We start from the raw sequence: 18,794 nt of genomic DNA, 5'->3' as shown, positions 1-18,794 counted from the left end.
TTGGCTCTTAGAGTGAGAGACTTAACATTTCATCCTTATATGGAGCACCTAAAAGATCTTCACCGTCATGATACTACACTTCTGCAGAACAGGAGAGAGGATTGTTTCTATTTCTGAAATGTAAAGGTTTATATTCAAATTAAGGTTTTGTTGCTCCCTTTCATTCCCTTATCCTTGGGCCTTGTTTTCGTTACATAAAGCGTACATCTGAATGAACTGCAGGCACAATGGGAAGCTGTTGTACTTGTATGTATGTAAGTGTCTGAGAGTTTATACTACTGCTATGAAGTAGCCCACAGATCAACATTTGTTCTGCTAAAGATCCCTCTTTGTAGCTATTCAGAGCAGGGATGTAATCTGAAGCTTTACTGATAGCCTCCACCTTCTGTCTTCTTTTTACATAATAGTGTCTAAATATTGTCAACTTAATTCCTTTTTTGTGTGTACAAACTACAGAAACGGTTTCCTGGAATGAAATAGAACCCAAGGGGAAAGGCCCGTGTCCACGGAGACGGCAGTGCTGTTGTATGGTTGGAGACCGAATCATCCTCTTCGGAGGAACCAGGTGAGGGACAATTTAAGAATTTCATTATATTGACAGGAAGTTGCAAAACATTAAAAAACAAATCACTACATTTGACAAATGTATCTTAATCTTAACCCCGATTACACTGTACCCTGAATTAAGTCAAATTCAGATATATATGTACCAGGGCCCAAAGTTACATATATGCAGCAATGCACAAACATACACAGCTAAACTTATTACGTATAACGGATATCTTAAAAACACCCTTATTAGTTTGAGTGGTTAAACAATTATAATTTGATTTAGCAATCATATATCCCTCTGTTGAAATTCAGTTGAAGTTCAGTGTTCAAATATCCAATTGTTTCATGCTTATCAATGTACCACGGGAGTGCATAATTGAAGCGTAATCTGACATCACATGATAATAAGCCTCTGTGTGCCAGCTGAGCCATTGTTTCCTTCTAAAGACAGCAGTGCCACACAGCTGAATGCAGAAAGGTGCTGAGTGCAGAAAGGTGCTGACACTATTCAATATGTGCTGTATGCTTTCAGCTTCTTATTAATACAAATCTGTCTGTCTGTAGAATATTTCCAAAAGATCAAAGGTTTGATGCCCTTTGACTAAAAGATGAACCATGGTGTTTGTTTTGATAACAATGTTTTAGTTGTGAAGATGGAGCATGTGTTCTTTTGGTGGGATGTTAGTCTTTGTAGACTATTTAGGAGCAGGAGGATGATGCAAAAATGCAACTTTCTCCGATAGGAATAAAGCTAATATGTCAAACCACTTATTAGGAGACACCACATTTCCTCAGCATTGATGCTCCAACTTTGAAAACAGCAACTACTTCCCTAAAACTTTACTTGTTTGTTGACATACTTGGTGACAACAACCACTTGTCATGACAGTATATTTTGCAAGGTATATTTGCCTGGATTCCCACTTTTACTGCTTCAAAGAAAATGCCAGACTCTGAGAAATGATATGGACACTAAAGCCAGCATATTGAATAAGCTCCTAGTTTTTTAGAGACAAGCTATTGCTTAAAGTGGACCTATCATGCTATATTTGAATAATATATTGTAGGGCCATACCTATATAAGGTATATTTATACGTTTTCTTTTTCAAAATACCAAACAGATCATGCATTTTAGCCATGCCTCATTTCGCTCTATTTTGCTCTCCTCCACCCTGTCTTTGCATGCGCTGCAGCTGACCACGCCCCCCTGCAAAGGAGGGGGCCGAGTTACGAGCGTCGTGTTACCATGCTGTTACCATGCCACGGCAACCTCTCATTCCCCTGATAGGTCAGCTCCCTCCGTCCTGACGTCAGAGAAATGTTCAAATCTGGATCAGTTTTTATCAGATCCGTTTGCAGCCCCGTTTTTAGAGATTTGGGTATGGAGGAAAATAGAGAGGGTTGTGTTTTCTGACACTTGGTGAGTTCCCTGGAACACCGGGGACACATATTCATGTATAACAGACGTACAAAAGTGCATTTTGCATGATAGGTCCCCTTTAAGATTTATAACAATATTGAAATACCGCCATTCTATTAGGATACGCTGTCTCTGACAGATAAAGGAATAGCTCAATAGTTAAAGGGCCCATGTCATGGCCATTTCCACTGATCATAATTACATTGTTGAGGTATACTAAAATAGATTTATACTGTGCAATTTTCCAAACTCACATTGGTTTCGCATACAGCATCTCTGTCAAGCATGTGTATTCAGCAGTATTCACTTTCTCCACTAAACGACTCGTTGGAGCTCTTGCCCCCCCCCTCCCTGTGAGCCTAGTGTGCTCCGATTGGTCAGCTCGGCCACTCGTTCTGATTAGTCAACCACCAGAGAGGCTGCGCCCATGTCAGTGCTTTTCCCGGCTGCTCTCAGCGTAACATCAGTCTTATCATGGCGTCGGTACAGCGGTATATTTTATATACATATATATTTTTAACTGTTGTTATAGAAGAGTGTGACGGCCTCAGGGCCTTTGTCTTACGGTGGGGTGGAGCTGAAGAGGGTAATCAGCGCGATCACGGACACCTCCGTAGCCGGTGCTATTAATCCCAGCGGCCCGGAGTCTCTCTCCAAAGCGGCTGCAGAAGGACGAACTGAGCGACCCTCTCCCCTCGACCACCTGTCTCTGCATTTACTACAATAAATGTGCCGTGGTTTTGTAAACTCGTGTATGTCTCCTTGTCTTTCCGTTGTGGCCTACGAGCTACTCTCATAACAAAGAGTAAGTTATTTTTACCCGTTATAAACTACTACTGTTTGATGAGAAATCAAATCATGGTTTGCTATATATGAATTCAGGGAAGAAAGGATAGGCCTACTAAGTATTTCCATTAAACTTTATTTTTAGAAATGTACAAAATGAACATAAATATACATATATACACGGTATATCATCCATTCCTCCTCCTCGCATCTTGCCTGCGCACAGTCGGTGCGGTGCCTTTTAGCACCCTCAGTAGTAGTAGAATCCCTTCCCCGTCATGGATTGTCCGCCAGGATCTGGCTGGACGAAATCAAATGCAAATCACAAAATATTAGAGAAACTTAGTTGTTTTAGATTCGTTAGTAGTAGTTGTGTAATGAACAGCTTGCCTGCTAATATGCTAACCTAGCTTTGTTTACCTTGGTAGCTAACACGATATGAACGTTAGCTTGGAGGAAAGGCAACTATAATGCAGTGTAATAAAACTACTATGAACAAAAGCTAGTGGTTCATATTAGGCTAGCAATAACGTGTTTATAATTGCAATCGTATACGGGTATTCTGCTACGTTCGGTCATACAATGTAACTTGCATGAATACATTGTTTTGCGCTAGCATACAGCTAGCCTCGTTAGCTACATGCAGTATATGTACGGTCACAATGTACGGTAAATCACAGTACAGTATACTGTATGAGTATTCCGTGTGTGTGACTGCAGACATTCTCCTGCCATGACAAACATGTAAGGCCATCTGCTGACATTGTAGTTGATATATTTAAACGCTAGCAACGTAGCATCACAAAAATGTTTTTCTGACCGAAACTAGCTCTAGCTCCGTGTGTTAGATCGCTACGCCAGCTATAATGTAATTACGTTTCGCGACTGACCGGCAAATCACCCGGAGTATACTGTCAATAGGTATTTTGTGTGTGAATGCAGACATTCTCCTGCTATGAGATACATGTATGCAAGGCCATCTGCTGATATTAGAGTTGATATATGGAAACTCTAGCAACTTAGTTAGCACTGTGTCAATGGCTTAGCAGTCCAACACAGTTTACACATTTAAACAGTCTTGTTTGATAAATACACAAATAACAATGCAAACTTACAGGTTGTATACCCAGATCTTCCCTGCTCCAAACGGTCCAAACAAGCTGTGCATATCCGGCCTCAAACTGGGCAATGTTTTGGAAGCTTTCGTCTGTGAAATGCCGGTTCTTCGAACCTCTGGAGGAGGAACACGACGCTGCTGGTGTGGCCATAGCTCTTCGGGATTGGTCCATTTCGTTCCGGGTACCGCATGACATCAGGCGGTACCCGGAACTAAATGGAAGACTCAAATGGGCAGTGACGTATCTCCAACGAGGCGTTTTGGGGAGGTATTTTCTGTGTTAGAGTTTTACTCGCTACAGGGTGTACTTTGAGGGTTTTGACTCTGCACACCGTTTACATGCATAAAAACCTTCATAACACACAAGGGGACGGGTAATAACCGGAAAAGCATGACATGGGACCTTTAATAGATAAAGAATGAAAAGCTGTCTAATAAGATTAAAGATTGACTAAAGATGCAAATTGTTGGCAACTAATGTCTTTACATACATTTAAATTGATATACTCCTACTGTAACTCTTTATTGTTAGTGATTATAAAGACAAACGGCATGTTGTGTTAGTGGATACAAACTCTCCTCTCTTAAATACGGAGGGTCTGGCTCCTGTAGACAGCAGTCTGATGAGTCCCTTGTTGGCTGTAAGACAGTAGTGATTGCCGGGGGATCGTAGATGTTATGGTGCCACTGGGCTGGTGACTGGCGTAATGAGGGAGCTAACGGCATTAGCATGTTCCGTAGAGGAACGAGACCTGGGCTACTGTTATCAGCAATGCTGTGTTATCAGGCAAACCCCACTGGGACCCCCTGATAGTGGTGATCAGGAGGCTGAGGATAAGAGTCCTCTCAGCCCCACTACGTCTGCAGGCCCTGGAGTCCTCAAGGCCTCTGGCTGCTGCTCCATGCGTTCTCCTACTGCTCCACCACATCATGGGGAGCAGCACAGCCTAATACACAAGTGTAATCTTGATTCCTCGACTAGCAGCCTAATTAAAGTCATTATTAAAATGATTGTTTTCTACTTATATACTGTTTATTTAACTGAATAAAGTGATAACTAGGCAAAAGATAAAGTGTCCCTCAACATTCTAAGGATATCTTCAAAGTCAGGGTTAATGCAGTATAGAAAAGTATGCGATATGATTTTGGTCATTAATTATCGAAAGAATAAGAGATAATGGAAACATTTTTGTGTTTCCAGACAGTTGCCCGTTTCTGAATTTCTAAGAATAAATTGATCTCACAGTGTTTTTAATATTGAGCAGCATTAAAGTTGACCAATTAGTTAAAGATCACAGATAAGAGCAAGGTTGATGATGCCGAAAGCAAGGCAAGAACTATCGTGTGTGTCTGAACATCACAGCCTGCGAGTTAGCGCTCCAAGCGCAAGATGTTTGTCAGTGGAGGGTCATCCAACTTTCTGCAAATATATAAAGCCTGGGTAGCAAAAGATTTACAAATGAGAAACGAAAGCTAGATGTAAACTGTTTGACATCTACAACATTGGGGAGGCGGCAATCGTAAGCCATATGCAAGGGCAACAGCACTGAAGTCTTGTCATTTTGTTTTCCAAGACCAAGACTGACCACTACATGTAATGATGGATTTGTATGAGCTACGGTAACTAGCTTCAATCGTCTGTCAATGATACGGCAAGAAAATAGCATACATAGTCAGAATTATTCATACATGTTAACAGTTGGATATTTAACCATTTATTTGCATTAAAAACATCTAGCAATTCATACTAAGGTGTAAAATATGGACTGTAAGTTTGAGTCTGAAAAAGTCTGGAATTTTGAAAAGGAAAACGTGTAGTTCAGTGCAATGTTTAGTTCATGAACCTGCTATTACACTCCAGCAGATATATTATTAAAGGCTGCTTTCCTGTTGAAATGAGTCATTACAATTCAAAGAAACAAAATGCTTCTAAATGTAAGGATTCAAAAGTCAGTTATAGATATAGAACTGAGGAAGAAATGTTTTCTTAAGAAATCGAGGGCTTTAGAAGACACTTATTTTTGACTGTTGAAGTGTGTTGTTTGGATTCTCGCTGGGATAAGTCCAGGATGGATTCTAAGGAGTCATGATTTCCTGTTGGGAGCAGATAGGGCTGGGGCTGGAAAGGGAGTGTCACTGGGATGATGGAGGGTGCTGGCTGAGCAGAGGGAGGAATCAAACTCAACTCAGTATCTCCAACATCCTGTTTAAAAAGTTCAGGCTGGATTTCTTTTTTTCCCCTGGAGAAATAGGTCCAATTAAATGCGTAACATTCACGAATGAACACAGAGTATCTCTACATTGGAGAACTTTTTTTACATTTGTTTGTGTTATTTGTAAAGTGGAGGATTGTGTTGCTCAGCTGTTCTAAGTCTGCAAAGATGTTGTTTCCTGTTACTGTAGAAATTGCAGCATGATCCTGGCAGACGCCGAGCGAGCCGGCCACACAGGCTTCTCCTGAGCAGCACTACACGTTTGGTGTTTACATGAGCACACTTAAGCCTCTTACACACAGGAACCCCCAAAAGCACGTGCACACACATGCTAAAACACACAAACAGACTGCGACCAGCTTCCTATCACACTCTATTGGTTGCTTTGTTTAACTAAGAAAGTTTCTCTATTAAGGTTAACTTGGTGTTCTTTCATTTCTGATATTATTCTAAAGAAGGATAGTTTTCTTTCAAATGTAGTGTGAACAATGGGTTTAAAACAAGCCATTGCTGTGTTTATTTTTCAATGACCTAACAACACAAGGGCCGTTAATAGGGCTGGTAAGTTATTGGTGTCTGTCTCAATGCCGCTGACAAATGCTTGCACATGCCGCCATGAATGATTTGCTGGACACCTTGCTTGTGTTTTCTTGCGAGGAGTCTCATTGTGGTAGTAGGCCTGCCAAAGGAAATTGTTTTTCAAATTTATGGTCCACAACTTGTTTTCCTGGGTTAGTTGTCCTTTCATATTGATCCAAGACAGAACCCTGCTGTTGATACGTATTCCCAGTTTATGATATTTATTTGCCCTGCAGGAATTTGTTTAGGAATAATTTATTACTTTAGTCAAGGACACTAAAACTATTAAGTCCACGAGCCCGTTGCTTTCAAAGGGATTACACTTTGGACCAGACAATAACAGAGCAGTGTTAACACATTCGTAAAACAAACATCAACATTGGGATAAAACTCCTAATGAATAGAAATACACTAGAGTAAAAAAAAACATTACAATATAGTTGTCATTCTCCCGCCTCTAATATGCTTGGATTTAGATGAATGAAATCTAATGTAAAGATTGTTTTTCCTTATTTTGGCACTAATTGAGCTGTCATTCAGCTGGATTAAATGCATGATATTGTTTTTAGGGTACAGACTTCCTTTTCTTTTAGGGTAAATTAATTTGTGTGTGTGAATGATGGGCTTGGCATTAGTGGCAGTCTTTTGAGTGCCACTTACGTCAGTGTAAACAGGCCTGCTGAGCTGCAGAAGGGCGTGGAATCTTGCCCCAACTCTGATTTATGACCTTTGGGAGCATTCTTTCTCACCGAGTGCAATTTGATATACCCTCTGCGCCTCTGCTACACTCATTTACTGAGACCTGCTCGCTGCCCCACGAAGGACGACCCGCGCATGACTGACTCCACCTGCACTGACCTTCACCTACGCACAAAATCAGCATACTCTGCTTAAACCCTCTACGTTTGGGGCTTTTTTCTCACCTGCTAATGTTGACTTGCATATGAAAACAGTGCCACAAAGATTATAAAACTCCTGCAGAGTGTATGTGGTCATCGTTGGCATTCGTCACACTCTGTGTATAAATGCTTACAACAAGCCCTGGTTGGGCTAAATCGGGAAACATTTGAAGCTTAGGAACAGGGCATCCTACGCAGGGCAGGATGTGAATAAGGACAGGACAGATTGGCATGCTGGGAGCAGACAGCTTGGAATCTGTGAAGGGAAATCTGGGACTGGTTCTTGATCTACTTGGACATGGAAATATGTATTAATCATCATTTCATTATATTTTTATAATATGTTTTGCTGTGACAGGGATTTATTTCTCCCTGCCATCTGTAATTGATGACTAATTAAAATAATCTGTTTGTGAGAGCTTGCTCTTTTGTTCTTAATGTTTAAGTGGAACACGCGCTAGTTGTCTGTAGAAGGGACATTTTGTGCCATTTTAGCCCTTCAGCACCTTGTGTGTGTGGACTGCTCATGAGGAGTGTTGTTCAAAAGGGTTTTAATTGCCTTTCACTGTGAGAAGCAGGGAGCAGTGTGTCTGTCAGTTTCGCTCGAACAACGTCAAAGTGTCCATAGGCCTTGAATGAGTGTCATTGATGTCATCACTGTGCTGAGGCAGGCCCAGTTAAGGTCTTTGACCATTATGTAATCTAATAACAGAAGAAACAAGGTCATTATCTCAGACCTGCAATTCTGCAAAAAGGCAACAAAAGAAACAGCTGCTTAATTTTCAACATTTGTGCAACCTGCTGGCAAGTGTTATAACTGCAGTGTTTTCTTTTGATAGCTGCATACCATATGCTAAAGTACAATTGTTAATAAAAACTGATAATATTGTGTCACACTCCATTGGTAATTAACTTCACAAAAATAAATATAATTTACTTTGTAGCACTGACTACAGGCCCACTTACATGATTCTGTGTCGTCTTTGCAAATTACTCTTATCATAATATAATTGTTCTTAACATCTAAAATGCAGCCAATCGGCGGCCTGCGTACCCAGTTTTTAAATTGCTGACACTGGCTTCAAAGACGCATTATATTGAGGGGCCCTAGTTTCATGTGCTTCTTATAAATATCAGTTTATGTTCTTATATCTTTTCAATTCAGGCACAGCTGCAGTCTGCATCTTAACTGCCTGATATTCCCAATGTTTGTCCCAATGCATTGTGTTTTTGGCATCTCTCCAAAACAACAAACTGATTTTTCAATTCTTAAAATATCTCAATGCCCACATTTCACTTCCCCTTGATCAGAATCCAAACATTCAAATTGTGTGCAACTGCTGAGATTTCTTACTTCCCATGAAGCGTGCCATGTGTGTGTTTGCAGTTCCCTTTGCAATAGATTCACATGACTTAATGACTCACAGCTCCTCTTGTTCAGCTGACGTCAGAACGTTTTACATACACACGCACCTGCTTGCTTTCGTCTGCAACCTCTAAATATGTTCTGTCGCTCTGTATATTTAGTTAAGATGGAAACATGACATCTGACATCTTATAACATTTATACTTTAAATATTGAGTCCCCTTTTCTTATGCTTCTGTCTGTTGCTGATACTACTTAATCATAGGTGTTAAACTTAAAATCTTGTTTGTAAGGAATATAAAATTCAAATGGGTTTAATTTGTCAGTTGTCCTGCCTCCATATAGTTTTCAGGTAAGGAGAGTGTGTGGCTGCTAAATGCTCTGATTACATAGCAGTTAATCTCACTGGTAGCCAAAACATCCCACCCAAAAACCACTTGTTTAATCCACCAGAATCTCACCGTGATATTTAATCTGTGTGGAATTCAACTGGTCATTTCAAAACAGCAAGTTGTTGAGCCCTGCAGAGCTCCTTCAGAGTCCAGTGATTTTGTTTAGTAGATCAGCAAGGTCAAAAGCCTGGTGCCTCGATATCACATGCATGGCTATTTTGCACCTTATCAATGACTGAAAGGACTGGTGTTATGATAGTCCAGCCGGTTAAAGTGTGGCTTGTTATCATTGTTGAACCTGACAGTTCAAATGTTAGACTAAACACAACATGGCACTGAGGCAGGGCTAATTCTGAAACACGTTATTTTCATGCAAGACATTGCACAAAAACCCCTGTTTTGGATTTTCATTCATTCTCGATATAAATATCATTATGGCTGCTCTTCCTGCGCCCTATATCGTCTTTAGATCTGCTACAATGGAAGCCGGCTCCATGGACACACGGCTATCAACACACCATAGATTATGATGCCACACACATCTTGCCGTTTGGCCTTTAGTGTCAAAGGCTAGGCTGCAGAAGTTTCCTTTATTAATTGTCTGTATGCAAGTGTGTGTGTGCGCTCGGTGCTCGAGATAAAACCTGTCAAACAGTGGAGGTGACCCCAACAGGATACAGGGCATCCCGCACGTGTCGGGACAGGACTTTCGGGCAGCGCAGCAACACTGTGATTTACTCTTCAAAGACAAGCTCATGATAGTATTTCATCTGCATCTTAACCCTCTTTAACCCACTAACAGCCTGTATACGTTGAGGTGTCATAGGGTTGAGTGTTACACTGCAGCTCAAATAAACAGCCTGCATAGGTGCCGCTTTGTGTGGCTGCTGTCCACATTCATTCAAATGTCTAAATAGTAGTAGTTTGACATGTGATTTACTACAGTCATCGCAAATAAAACGTCTCATGGTGGTTTTAGGTCCCCTCTGTTGAACAATGCCATGCTGTGTAGACAAAGTAAAAAAACGACACCCACCTACAGAATAGGAGGCTATCGTTCACACTTGGCAAGTCATGTTTAAACAACCCTTCTTGGCAGTGGAATATACTTTTTTGAAAGCCTTTTGTTAGTGAGAGACAATATATCAACTAACATGACAAGAAACACTTGTAAAAGAGCAGGATATAAAGAGATAACCACTGGCCTGGAGTAGCTTACTACTGAGCTACTCTGATGGAACAGTACTAAAACTGTGGTTTGTAGTGTACATTTACTGTGAGTATTTCCTATTGTGAGTGTCTCCTATTACGTGGCTGACCTTGACTGTAGTCTTAAGCTGCAGGTGAGGATGGGGGCTATAGAGGAAGTACCTTGTTTTCCCGAAATGAGTCCCCCAGCTATAGAAAAGCTTTCAAGTTTCCCCTGTATATTAACCAGCTGTGTTCAAGGTCCTGCAAAAATAAATGTCCTCTCCCTTATTTTTATAGGCAGCTAGGTTGATAACAACCTGTTCTGATAAAAGGGACTGCATTTGCTTGAGATTTATAGGATCAGTTTTTCCTATCCAATACCACCACCAAGTCCAAATACATTTAGTCTACAGGGGCTGCACTTTGAGATGCTTCACCAGCGGCTGGCATCTCCTCTGTCTAATCTGAAGCCAGGCGTCTCCCTCTGGGAGCCAGCTGTAGTTTGTGTCTCACCCTCTGCATGGGGCTTAGGTCTGGGCAACTGCAGCTCTTAATCCACTGTCCAGCCACTGCCCGGGAGGGGGCACAGATAACTCGGTAAGACGAGGTGAGACAGTCGAGATTAAGGCAGGAGAAATGGACGGGAATCTATCGATCGTGATAACCAAGTCTATTGGATAAGTTTACGAAAGTTTCATTCCCAAACTGTGGCGAGGTCTGTTTCGATTCTTCACAGTCTAGCAAACCCCCATCAGATACTATCAGTAATTATTTAATAAAAATACTTTGACTAACACTTTTAGGGAAAAATTATTACCAAATAATTTTGGCGACTTGCACTGTATCATTAAACACTTTCTAATAACAGCTTGGTAGTGTGTTATTAGGCACATAGCTATATCTTTAAATGAATGCTATAACCCTTTTGAAAAGAGATATGTGTTCCTCCTACAATATCAGAACAGTGTTGCAACAGACCAGCCACAATCTTATAATATTCTTTATATTTGATTTATTTGGTCATTTACAAATAACTGTCTGTTTTTTTAGTTTCCTGCCGTTTCACTTCCTGTTCCCAATGTTTTCACTCAGTACCAAAGTGGTGCTGAAATAATTAGATTTGATGTCTGGTGTTCCTGATAAGGTGCTCTGCAGGAAGTTGTAGTGCCCGATGAGTTCCTGTTAGCTGATGCTTCTGAGGGACCAGAGTTAGGTAGGAGAGTGGAGAAAGGAAAGGGATGCAGATCATATCACGTAAAGAATGAGGATATGGCCAATGGAGCCACTGAGAACGCTCCTACGACTGGACGGTTTCCAGATATAGTGTTTATCCTTGGTGTTGCTGAACCCTCAATCTTTTTCTTGTTGCTTCATTTTCATTGGTGAAGAATTTGTAGGCAATTAAATTCCTGGACACTTGAGACAACGTGGAGTGTTCCCAGGCTCTGTGTTGTTCCCTCATTAGTTTTAGGACTGTAGTTGAGCTCTTTATTCTACCGTTTTGAGACTAAGGCGCCGTTTACACGAGGAGAAAACGGCTTGTATCTGCATAGTTTCGCGTGCGTATAGCCCTATTATTTACACGAGGCCGATAGAAACTGACCCCACAAACGATAACGGGTCCCAAGGTGGATAGATTTGCAAACGAAACGCTCTGGGGGGTCAACCGAGTCCGTGTAATCACCTCTATACGAATATTTCCTGAAAAAATAACGATAGCCCCGCCTCTCCCCACCTCTCCTGCTCACTGCTGTAGCAACTATCAAAAATAGCTGTGTTAATTAAACGCACAAGGGGTTCTTGAATGAAATAATATTATAAAAGGCAAACCAGAATTGTTAACGCCCAATATACTCCTTAAACAAAATAAACAGAGTCAGATTTCATGCATTGATCCATTATATTGACAAAGGCGCGATCTCACCCGGTGTTTGTAGAGAATATCTCTCTTTCTGAGCGCGTCCTCTCCACAGAGACGTGCTTCTTGGTCGGTCGATGCAATATCCACAGATTCGGTTTCTTTCAGTTAACTTCCCCGTTGCATTTATCCATATGCTGAGGAAATGACTATATCCCGCTGAATACCAGCAATCGCCACACACACTTCCTCCTGTCAGTAGCTACTGCTAGTGCTACTGCTACTGACCATGCTACAGATATTAGTGCAAAATCTACAGCTCCTCTACCACAACCATCAGCAACAAGTGGACATGGAGAATTACATGAACTACATGTTGCTAAATACACCGCGGGGCATAAACAGAAGGGTAGCCATGGCAACATTGCGGCGGGGTTGCTCGGGCTGCTCTTCTTCGCGGCTTTTGGTGTATTTTGGCGGAAGTTACAGCGCCACTTACAGTCCCGGCATATGTACTACAGCGTTTCCAGCGGCCTCGTTTGAACAGACACGTTAAATGAAACGAATGCATGTGAACGGAAGACTTTTTTGAATATGCATACTGTGCATAAACGCAAACGTTCCCGTGTGAGTGGGGCCTTAGGTTGAGGAGATAATGAGGTGGAGCAGGCAGTGCATTGCTAGAAAGGACTGGCAATTGGGTGATTAGACACCCTCATTGAGTGTTGTTTGAAATAGCAACCAGTGTTTTTCTTAGCGGGGGAGCGGCATCACTCAGGCCTCATTCAGACTGGAAACCACGGTAGGGGGAGGAGCACTTTCACACATAGCGATACTTTGCTGATCGAGTAACAAAGTGAGCCGTGAAACACCAGGATGCCACATAAAGTCGTACACTGTGACTTTCCCGCTTCCAAACACTGCCAGTTCATCAGACACCTCTTTTCCCTCCCTTTCCTCTGCCTCTATGATCCAGGCTCTTCCTTTTTTTGCGGTGACCAATAAAGCATTAACATTCCCTAATGTTCTGCCTAATTTCACACCCAGGCCGACATCATCCATGAGCATGCGAGAAAGCTTCTTCCAAGGGGAATGCAATCTTGATCTCTCTTGTTGCTCTCTGCTCAAGCGTCCTCTTATCTGCACCTTTTCACGCGTCAGCATCCAAGCCCTGTACCCTCGCACAGTAGTTGACAGCTACTACAGTGGGCTCTTTAGATAGAGATGCTACTTTTCATTACTCCTGTTAAGGAGACAGCCTGCTGTTGTCAGTTCCATTTATGCAGAGTCTAATGCAACCAATACATATTTACTTTTTTAAATGAGGTGGCAATCTTTGACTTTTCACAATGAGGCAGTGAATATTTGGGATTTGGACCAAATGTAAAACCAATTTCATAAAAAATAGTAAGGTCATAACATTCAACAAGATGAATTTGAGAACAGCAGTTGAAAAGGTCTAAAAGGAGCCAATTATGGCAATTGGTGGCCATTCATGCATAATGATGGCATCTGTAGGCAACTGTTTACTTGGTGTGTCATAGATAGATGTTTACTTTATTTATCCCAATTTGGGAAATTATTTTCTTTTCCATTTTTCCTCATGACATTTCAGACTTAATTCACAAAGATGGTTTATTAACATTTAATAAACGTTTAATTCAGTTTAATAAATACAAGGCTTTTGTAGCAATCTATCAATTGTTCTTACAGCTGCAGTTTGGCTTGATTGTGAGGTACATATTAGTGCTCATTCTCTTGGTTTAGTAATTAGCTAGAATTGGAAACTACCATTTGAATCAGCACAGTAATTATGCTTTTAGCCCGGGTGGATCACCTCCTGGGGGGCAGGGGGCGTAATGACTTCCCCAGCTGGCCCCCTGGGACGACTGCGCTCGTGCTCCGCACCTCTCCTGGCCGCTTTAAGCCACTACTATGTTTGTTTAGGAAAGATTAGCAACGTAAAACCCTTACAACATCCTGAACACGCAGCAAAGGGAGACGCGATGGAGAAGACAGCGGGAGAGAGGAATAGAGATTGATGAGCGGAGAATCACTGGAGGAGAAAGTACTTTGTGTTCAACAAGAGAATAGTTTGGGGCAAGAGTGAGAAATGGAAAGAGATTGAAGTAAAGGGGAAGTATCAAAATTGTTATCCCAAGCTATTCAAAACAAGTATTTTCTGCTCCATTGCTTCAACAGTACTCTAGCTGTGTCATTAGCCGATCCATGCGTAGCAGAAAGCATCTTGCAAAGCTTTTGTTAAGCACCAAACCCTGCAACCAAATCCCATTCTCAATGATAGATATTTATAACCTGCTTGGTGAAGGCACCTGTCTGGAGGAAACTGTCCTTTGGGTAGTGTAAAACTCTAAAGTGCTTTTTTATCCACTAATCTGGAAATGTCTCTTGAACACTGTGGATATATGATGAAGCAATGTAATAAATGTACTGGATGTGGGGATAAATCCTCCATCATTTCAGCTTTTTTCATACAGTATCCTCCCAAATACTTACCCTTGCATTTAAGTTAATTAATTAGTCCTAACTAAAATAGTTTCAAAAGAGAGTTGTGACACAGCTAGGCTATCTTAGCTGTGGTGCACCAGGTGTGTGGCAGGTGTGTGTGTGTGTTTAGCCGCGGCAGGAAACAGATGTGCAGTGATATCAACGGCTGCACAGGTCTGAGGGACTATCAGCGCGGGCCAGCCTGCCGTCTCACTGCAGTGCTCCACTTCCTGTGGGCTTAAATCATGCCAGCTCATGATAAAGAAGAGCAGAGCACTGTGTTAACAGCATTGAGAATAATCTGTGGCTCCCTGATTATGAAACGCTGTGATAAAAAAAAAAAGATTGTAAGTGGGTGGATGACATTGGGAGTCTGCTGGTAACTAAATCTTGGGAATTCAAGGAATGACTTGAGGTGAAAAAGCAATAAAGTTGCCCCATTAAACACTTAAGTAGCTAATACAACCTTGGCAAGTTGTGTGGCTCGGGCTCATGATAACAGACAGGAAGTTTAAGAGTTACTGTTGTCCTCTTGGAGAGGTTTAAAGCTTTGACCACTTGTAAATTAAAACAACTATTCTTTATTGTCTTTACAGCCCCTGTCCAGAGCAAGGAATGGGGGATGAATTTAACCTCATGGATCATTCAGACCTGTATATCTTAGACTTCAGTAAGTATCCTCGCCATAATCCATATCTGTCTTGTTGGCTTATTGTGTGTAAACTTTCAAATTCAATCCGATTGATACATCCCTTTAAACACCCCCAGGTAGGTATTGTAAGTATTTTCAGCTAATTCAAAGGGTAACTTCCCCTTTTTTCAACCTGGTTTTTTATGCCAAAGTGACTAATGAGGACAACATTTTGGAAATTGGTCCTTTTCCAACACATCTAACTCCATCACACCAACACTCTTCTCTCCAATCTTCACTCTTGTTTCCTGTTATCTTCTGGGAACAAGTCACATTACACAAAAACAAACAAACCTGATCAAGCTAAAGGTTAAGGAAAACATTTTTATTGTCTGTCGAGTCCCTTTCATAACGTTGTCATACACTTATTTCACCAATCTAAGCCTGTCGGTAGCAAAAACAAGCACTTAAAATGAATGGTGTGGAATTGCCCTAATTGATAATTTTGCAGACAGTTTTGCAGATGTCATTTGCAGTGTTTTCTTAAATACACACTTCAAAAGTGGTTATTTTAAGAAGGTGTGTAATCTTACAGATGCAAATACTCAAGCGAACCCAGATTGCTATTGTTGATAAAGTATTTTCAGCAATATTGAATAGTCAGTAAATAAGCTATCCTACACTTTCCTCCACACGTTTTAGAACCTTATTACATCACTGCTTCATTTCTCACCCAGCCCTGTATGCCTGGCCTTGGCCCTGCCTGTTATCTCATGGGCCACTTCCGTCTCCTGCACTACCAAATATAGCCATTTCCTGCCTGCACTGGGGTAGCCTGTGATGCTGTTGGGTCACAGTGTGTGTAGGTGGGTTTACACAGGGCCCGGTTGGGGCTGGCAGTACCCGGTGGCATCCCCTGTGGCACACGCCTCCACGTGCCAGTCGCGTGTGCCTTCACACTGTTTACCACTGAACATATGGTGGAGCAGCCATGACGCTGATAATAATGGAGAGGAAGTTTGTAATATGATGCTTTAATACCGGCATTAATGTCCTTATGAAACGGCATTGTCTGTTTCAGCTGTTTTTCTGGGGTATGGTAGAAACAGGAACATGGTAATCTTTACACCACGGAGAGGAAATCAAAGCCCTTTCATCTCGATATTCTTAGATCTGACCTGCCTCGATCCATTTTGAATTCCCACAGCTCAAATGTATATTCTGAATATGATTTAGTGTGTGATCAGTCCATGACTCATGCTCTCTTTTCTTTTCAGAACCCAATTTGAAGACGTTATGCAAAATAGCTGTTATTCAGTACAGTCTGGAGCATTCAGGACTCCCACATGATATCAGGTCAGCAGAGCATCCTGTTCTCTAACATTAGCGCCATTTGGTCACAGAACTGACATATTGTTATCCATGCTGTTTGTATTATATGCCCATCCTTTTTTGCCCCCCATCTGTTTCTCTAAATAATGAGGCTGTTTTTCATAGAGGCAAATTATGACTCATTATGCTTCATTTACCCAGTGGTAACTTTTACTCAGGCTTTTGTCTGACTTTACTTCAAGTCCCTAAGTGTACAATTTGTATATTATTATATCTTCCTCCAACTAATAGCATGTATAAAAGAATCGGACATTAATGATCAAACCTTAAATGTTAAAGGAAAAACCTTTGTGTACATCCTAATATCCCAAATCCAGCTGACAACATGTTTGTCACCTAATGTGGTTACAAAATGGTAAACAACTTTTTGGTTTTTGACTCGATTTGTGTTTTTCTCACTTAACAAAATATCAAATTAAGCTCATTTCTTACCTGCTTGCAACTGAAAAGCAGGTGTAAAATAAGAAAGAATAAGATAAACATTTCTGCCCAAAGAAACAAGTATTATCATTTAATAATATATCATTTCCCACTCACATTGACATGTTAGATTTATTTGACACATAACTTGCAAGAGAGACTCGGATGTTTGCGACTGACTATAATCACATGGTTGAAAAAGTGTAATCATTATGTTCTCATTATGAAATCTTTAAAGAAAACATGTTTATCTCTTCAATTTCCTTTATTTACATCAGTAAAATGTCTCTTGATACTCACACAATCATTCCATTGTATGCAACTTCTCTTAAATAACCTTAATCTACAGACTTATTAGACATGCATCTGAACGATTTGAGCTTTTCTTCTACATGAACCCCATGGAACTTGATACTAATTCCTCCTCTTAGCTCCTCATCCCTCTCTCTGTCACTGCCACCTTGCACACTCCCCACTTTGCAGTTGTGTTTGTAACCCGTAGAGAGTTTTCCTGTGGGGTCACAGGACTCTGGTTAACTCCCTTTGCCCCTCGCTGGCATCTCCAGCTCCAGTGCCAATCTCCCCTCTCAAACACACACGCGCACAACACAAAAACGAACAAAGCAATTGAGAGGGAGTGAGTGTGAAACCAGAGCCAGTGATAACAATCTGCAGCTCAACCTCTGACCTGTCAGCAGGTCAGCAGTAGACCCTGCTTTCGGCCCCTGCTCCCTGCTCTCGTGTTACCGCGGGCCCTTCCCTCATCCACGTCCACATCGTAGCCCTTCACTCCAACAAAGGGGGGGCGAGAGCAAATGTCACACTGTTGCTTGATTGACTGTCATTGAAGTAGATTTTTAGCAGTTTGGTTATATCCAACCGTTAAAGTCTGTTTTATGGTTGAAGTTAATACAACCCTCCGCATGGACGAGGACATCCGCTGTGCCTAAACACTCCAAAATTAATGTTTATAAAACCTGTGTCATTATCGACAGCAATGCATATGAGTGAGATTAGTTTGGAGTATACTGGAGCCTTTAGCCTTCCTGAATACTTAAGGGTGCTTTCACAAATTAACCTGCAATTCCCTGATTTGAATAAAAATAGCTTTTTATATGCAAGATCATTTGGTCACCATAGTTACAGGTATGCACTTTAGCACAAGTGCTATAATTGTTCCTGATCCATTAGAAAGTGGAAAGGACTTAAACCTTTGCCTCCTAGCCCTTCTGTTTTAGCATCCCCCCAATAAAGAGCAGTGAAACAGACAACAGCACACAATAACCCACATGGACTACTCAATAACTATCCTATTGCAGTATTACAATCCAAAATGCATGTTTCTATGTGTAAGTTTCTACAGTATAGACTGATGAAGAGAAACTAGACCACAACTAAAACCAACAATGTTTCTTTATACAAGTCATGTGTCAAATGTCCTTGTTAGTTTTTAACATATTTAAACCACC

At 41.2% G+C, this 18,794-nt stretch overlaps 1 protein-coding gene across 1 annotated transcript in view; it reads left to right on the top strand.

Moving 5' to 3' along the window:
• Window positions 1-18,794, top strand: part of klhdc3 (kelch domain containing 3) — a 30,547-nt gene that overhangs the window by 8,301 nt on the left and 3,452 nt on the right. The window contains exons 8-10 of the mRNA XM_034152414.1: window positions 457-565; window positions 15,479-15,552; window positions 16,791-16,869. Of these exons, the coding sequence (XP_034008305.1) occupies window positions 457-565; window positions 15,479-15,552; window positions 16,791-16,869 (262 nt within the window). The remainder of the gene's footprint in view (window positions 1-456; window positions 566-15,478; window positions 15,553-16,790; window positions 16,870-18,794) is intronic.

The sequence above is a fragment of the Trematomus bernacchii genome, unplaced genomic scaffold (assembly GCF_902827165.1).
Source record: "Trematomus bernacchii unplaced genomic scaffold, fTreBer1.1, whole genome shotgun sequence".
NCBI classification, from domain to species: Eukaryota; Metazoa; Chordata; class Actinopteri; order Perciformes; family Nototheniidae; genus Trematomus; species Trematomus bernacchii.
Note: the sequence above shows the minus strand (reverse complement) of the source record. Positions and strands in the feature narration are given on the sequence as shown.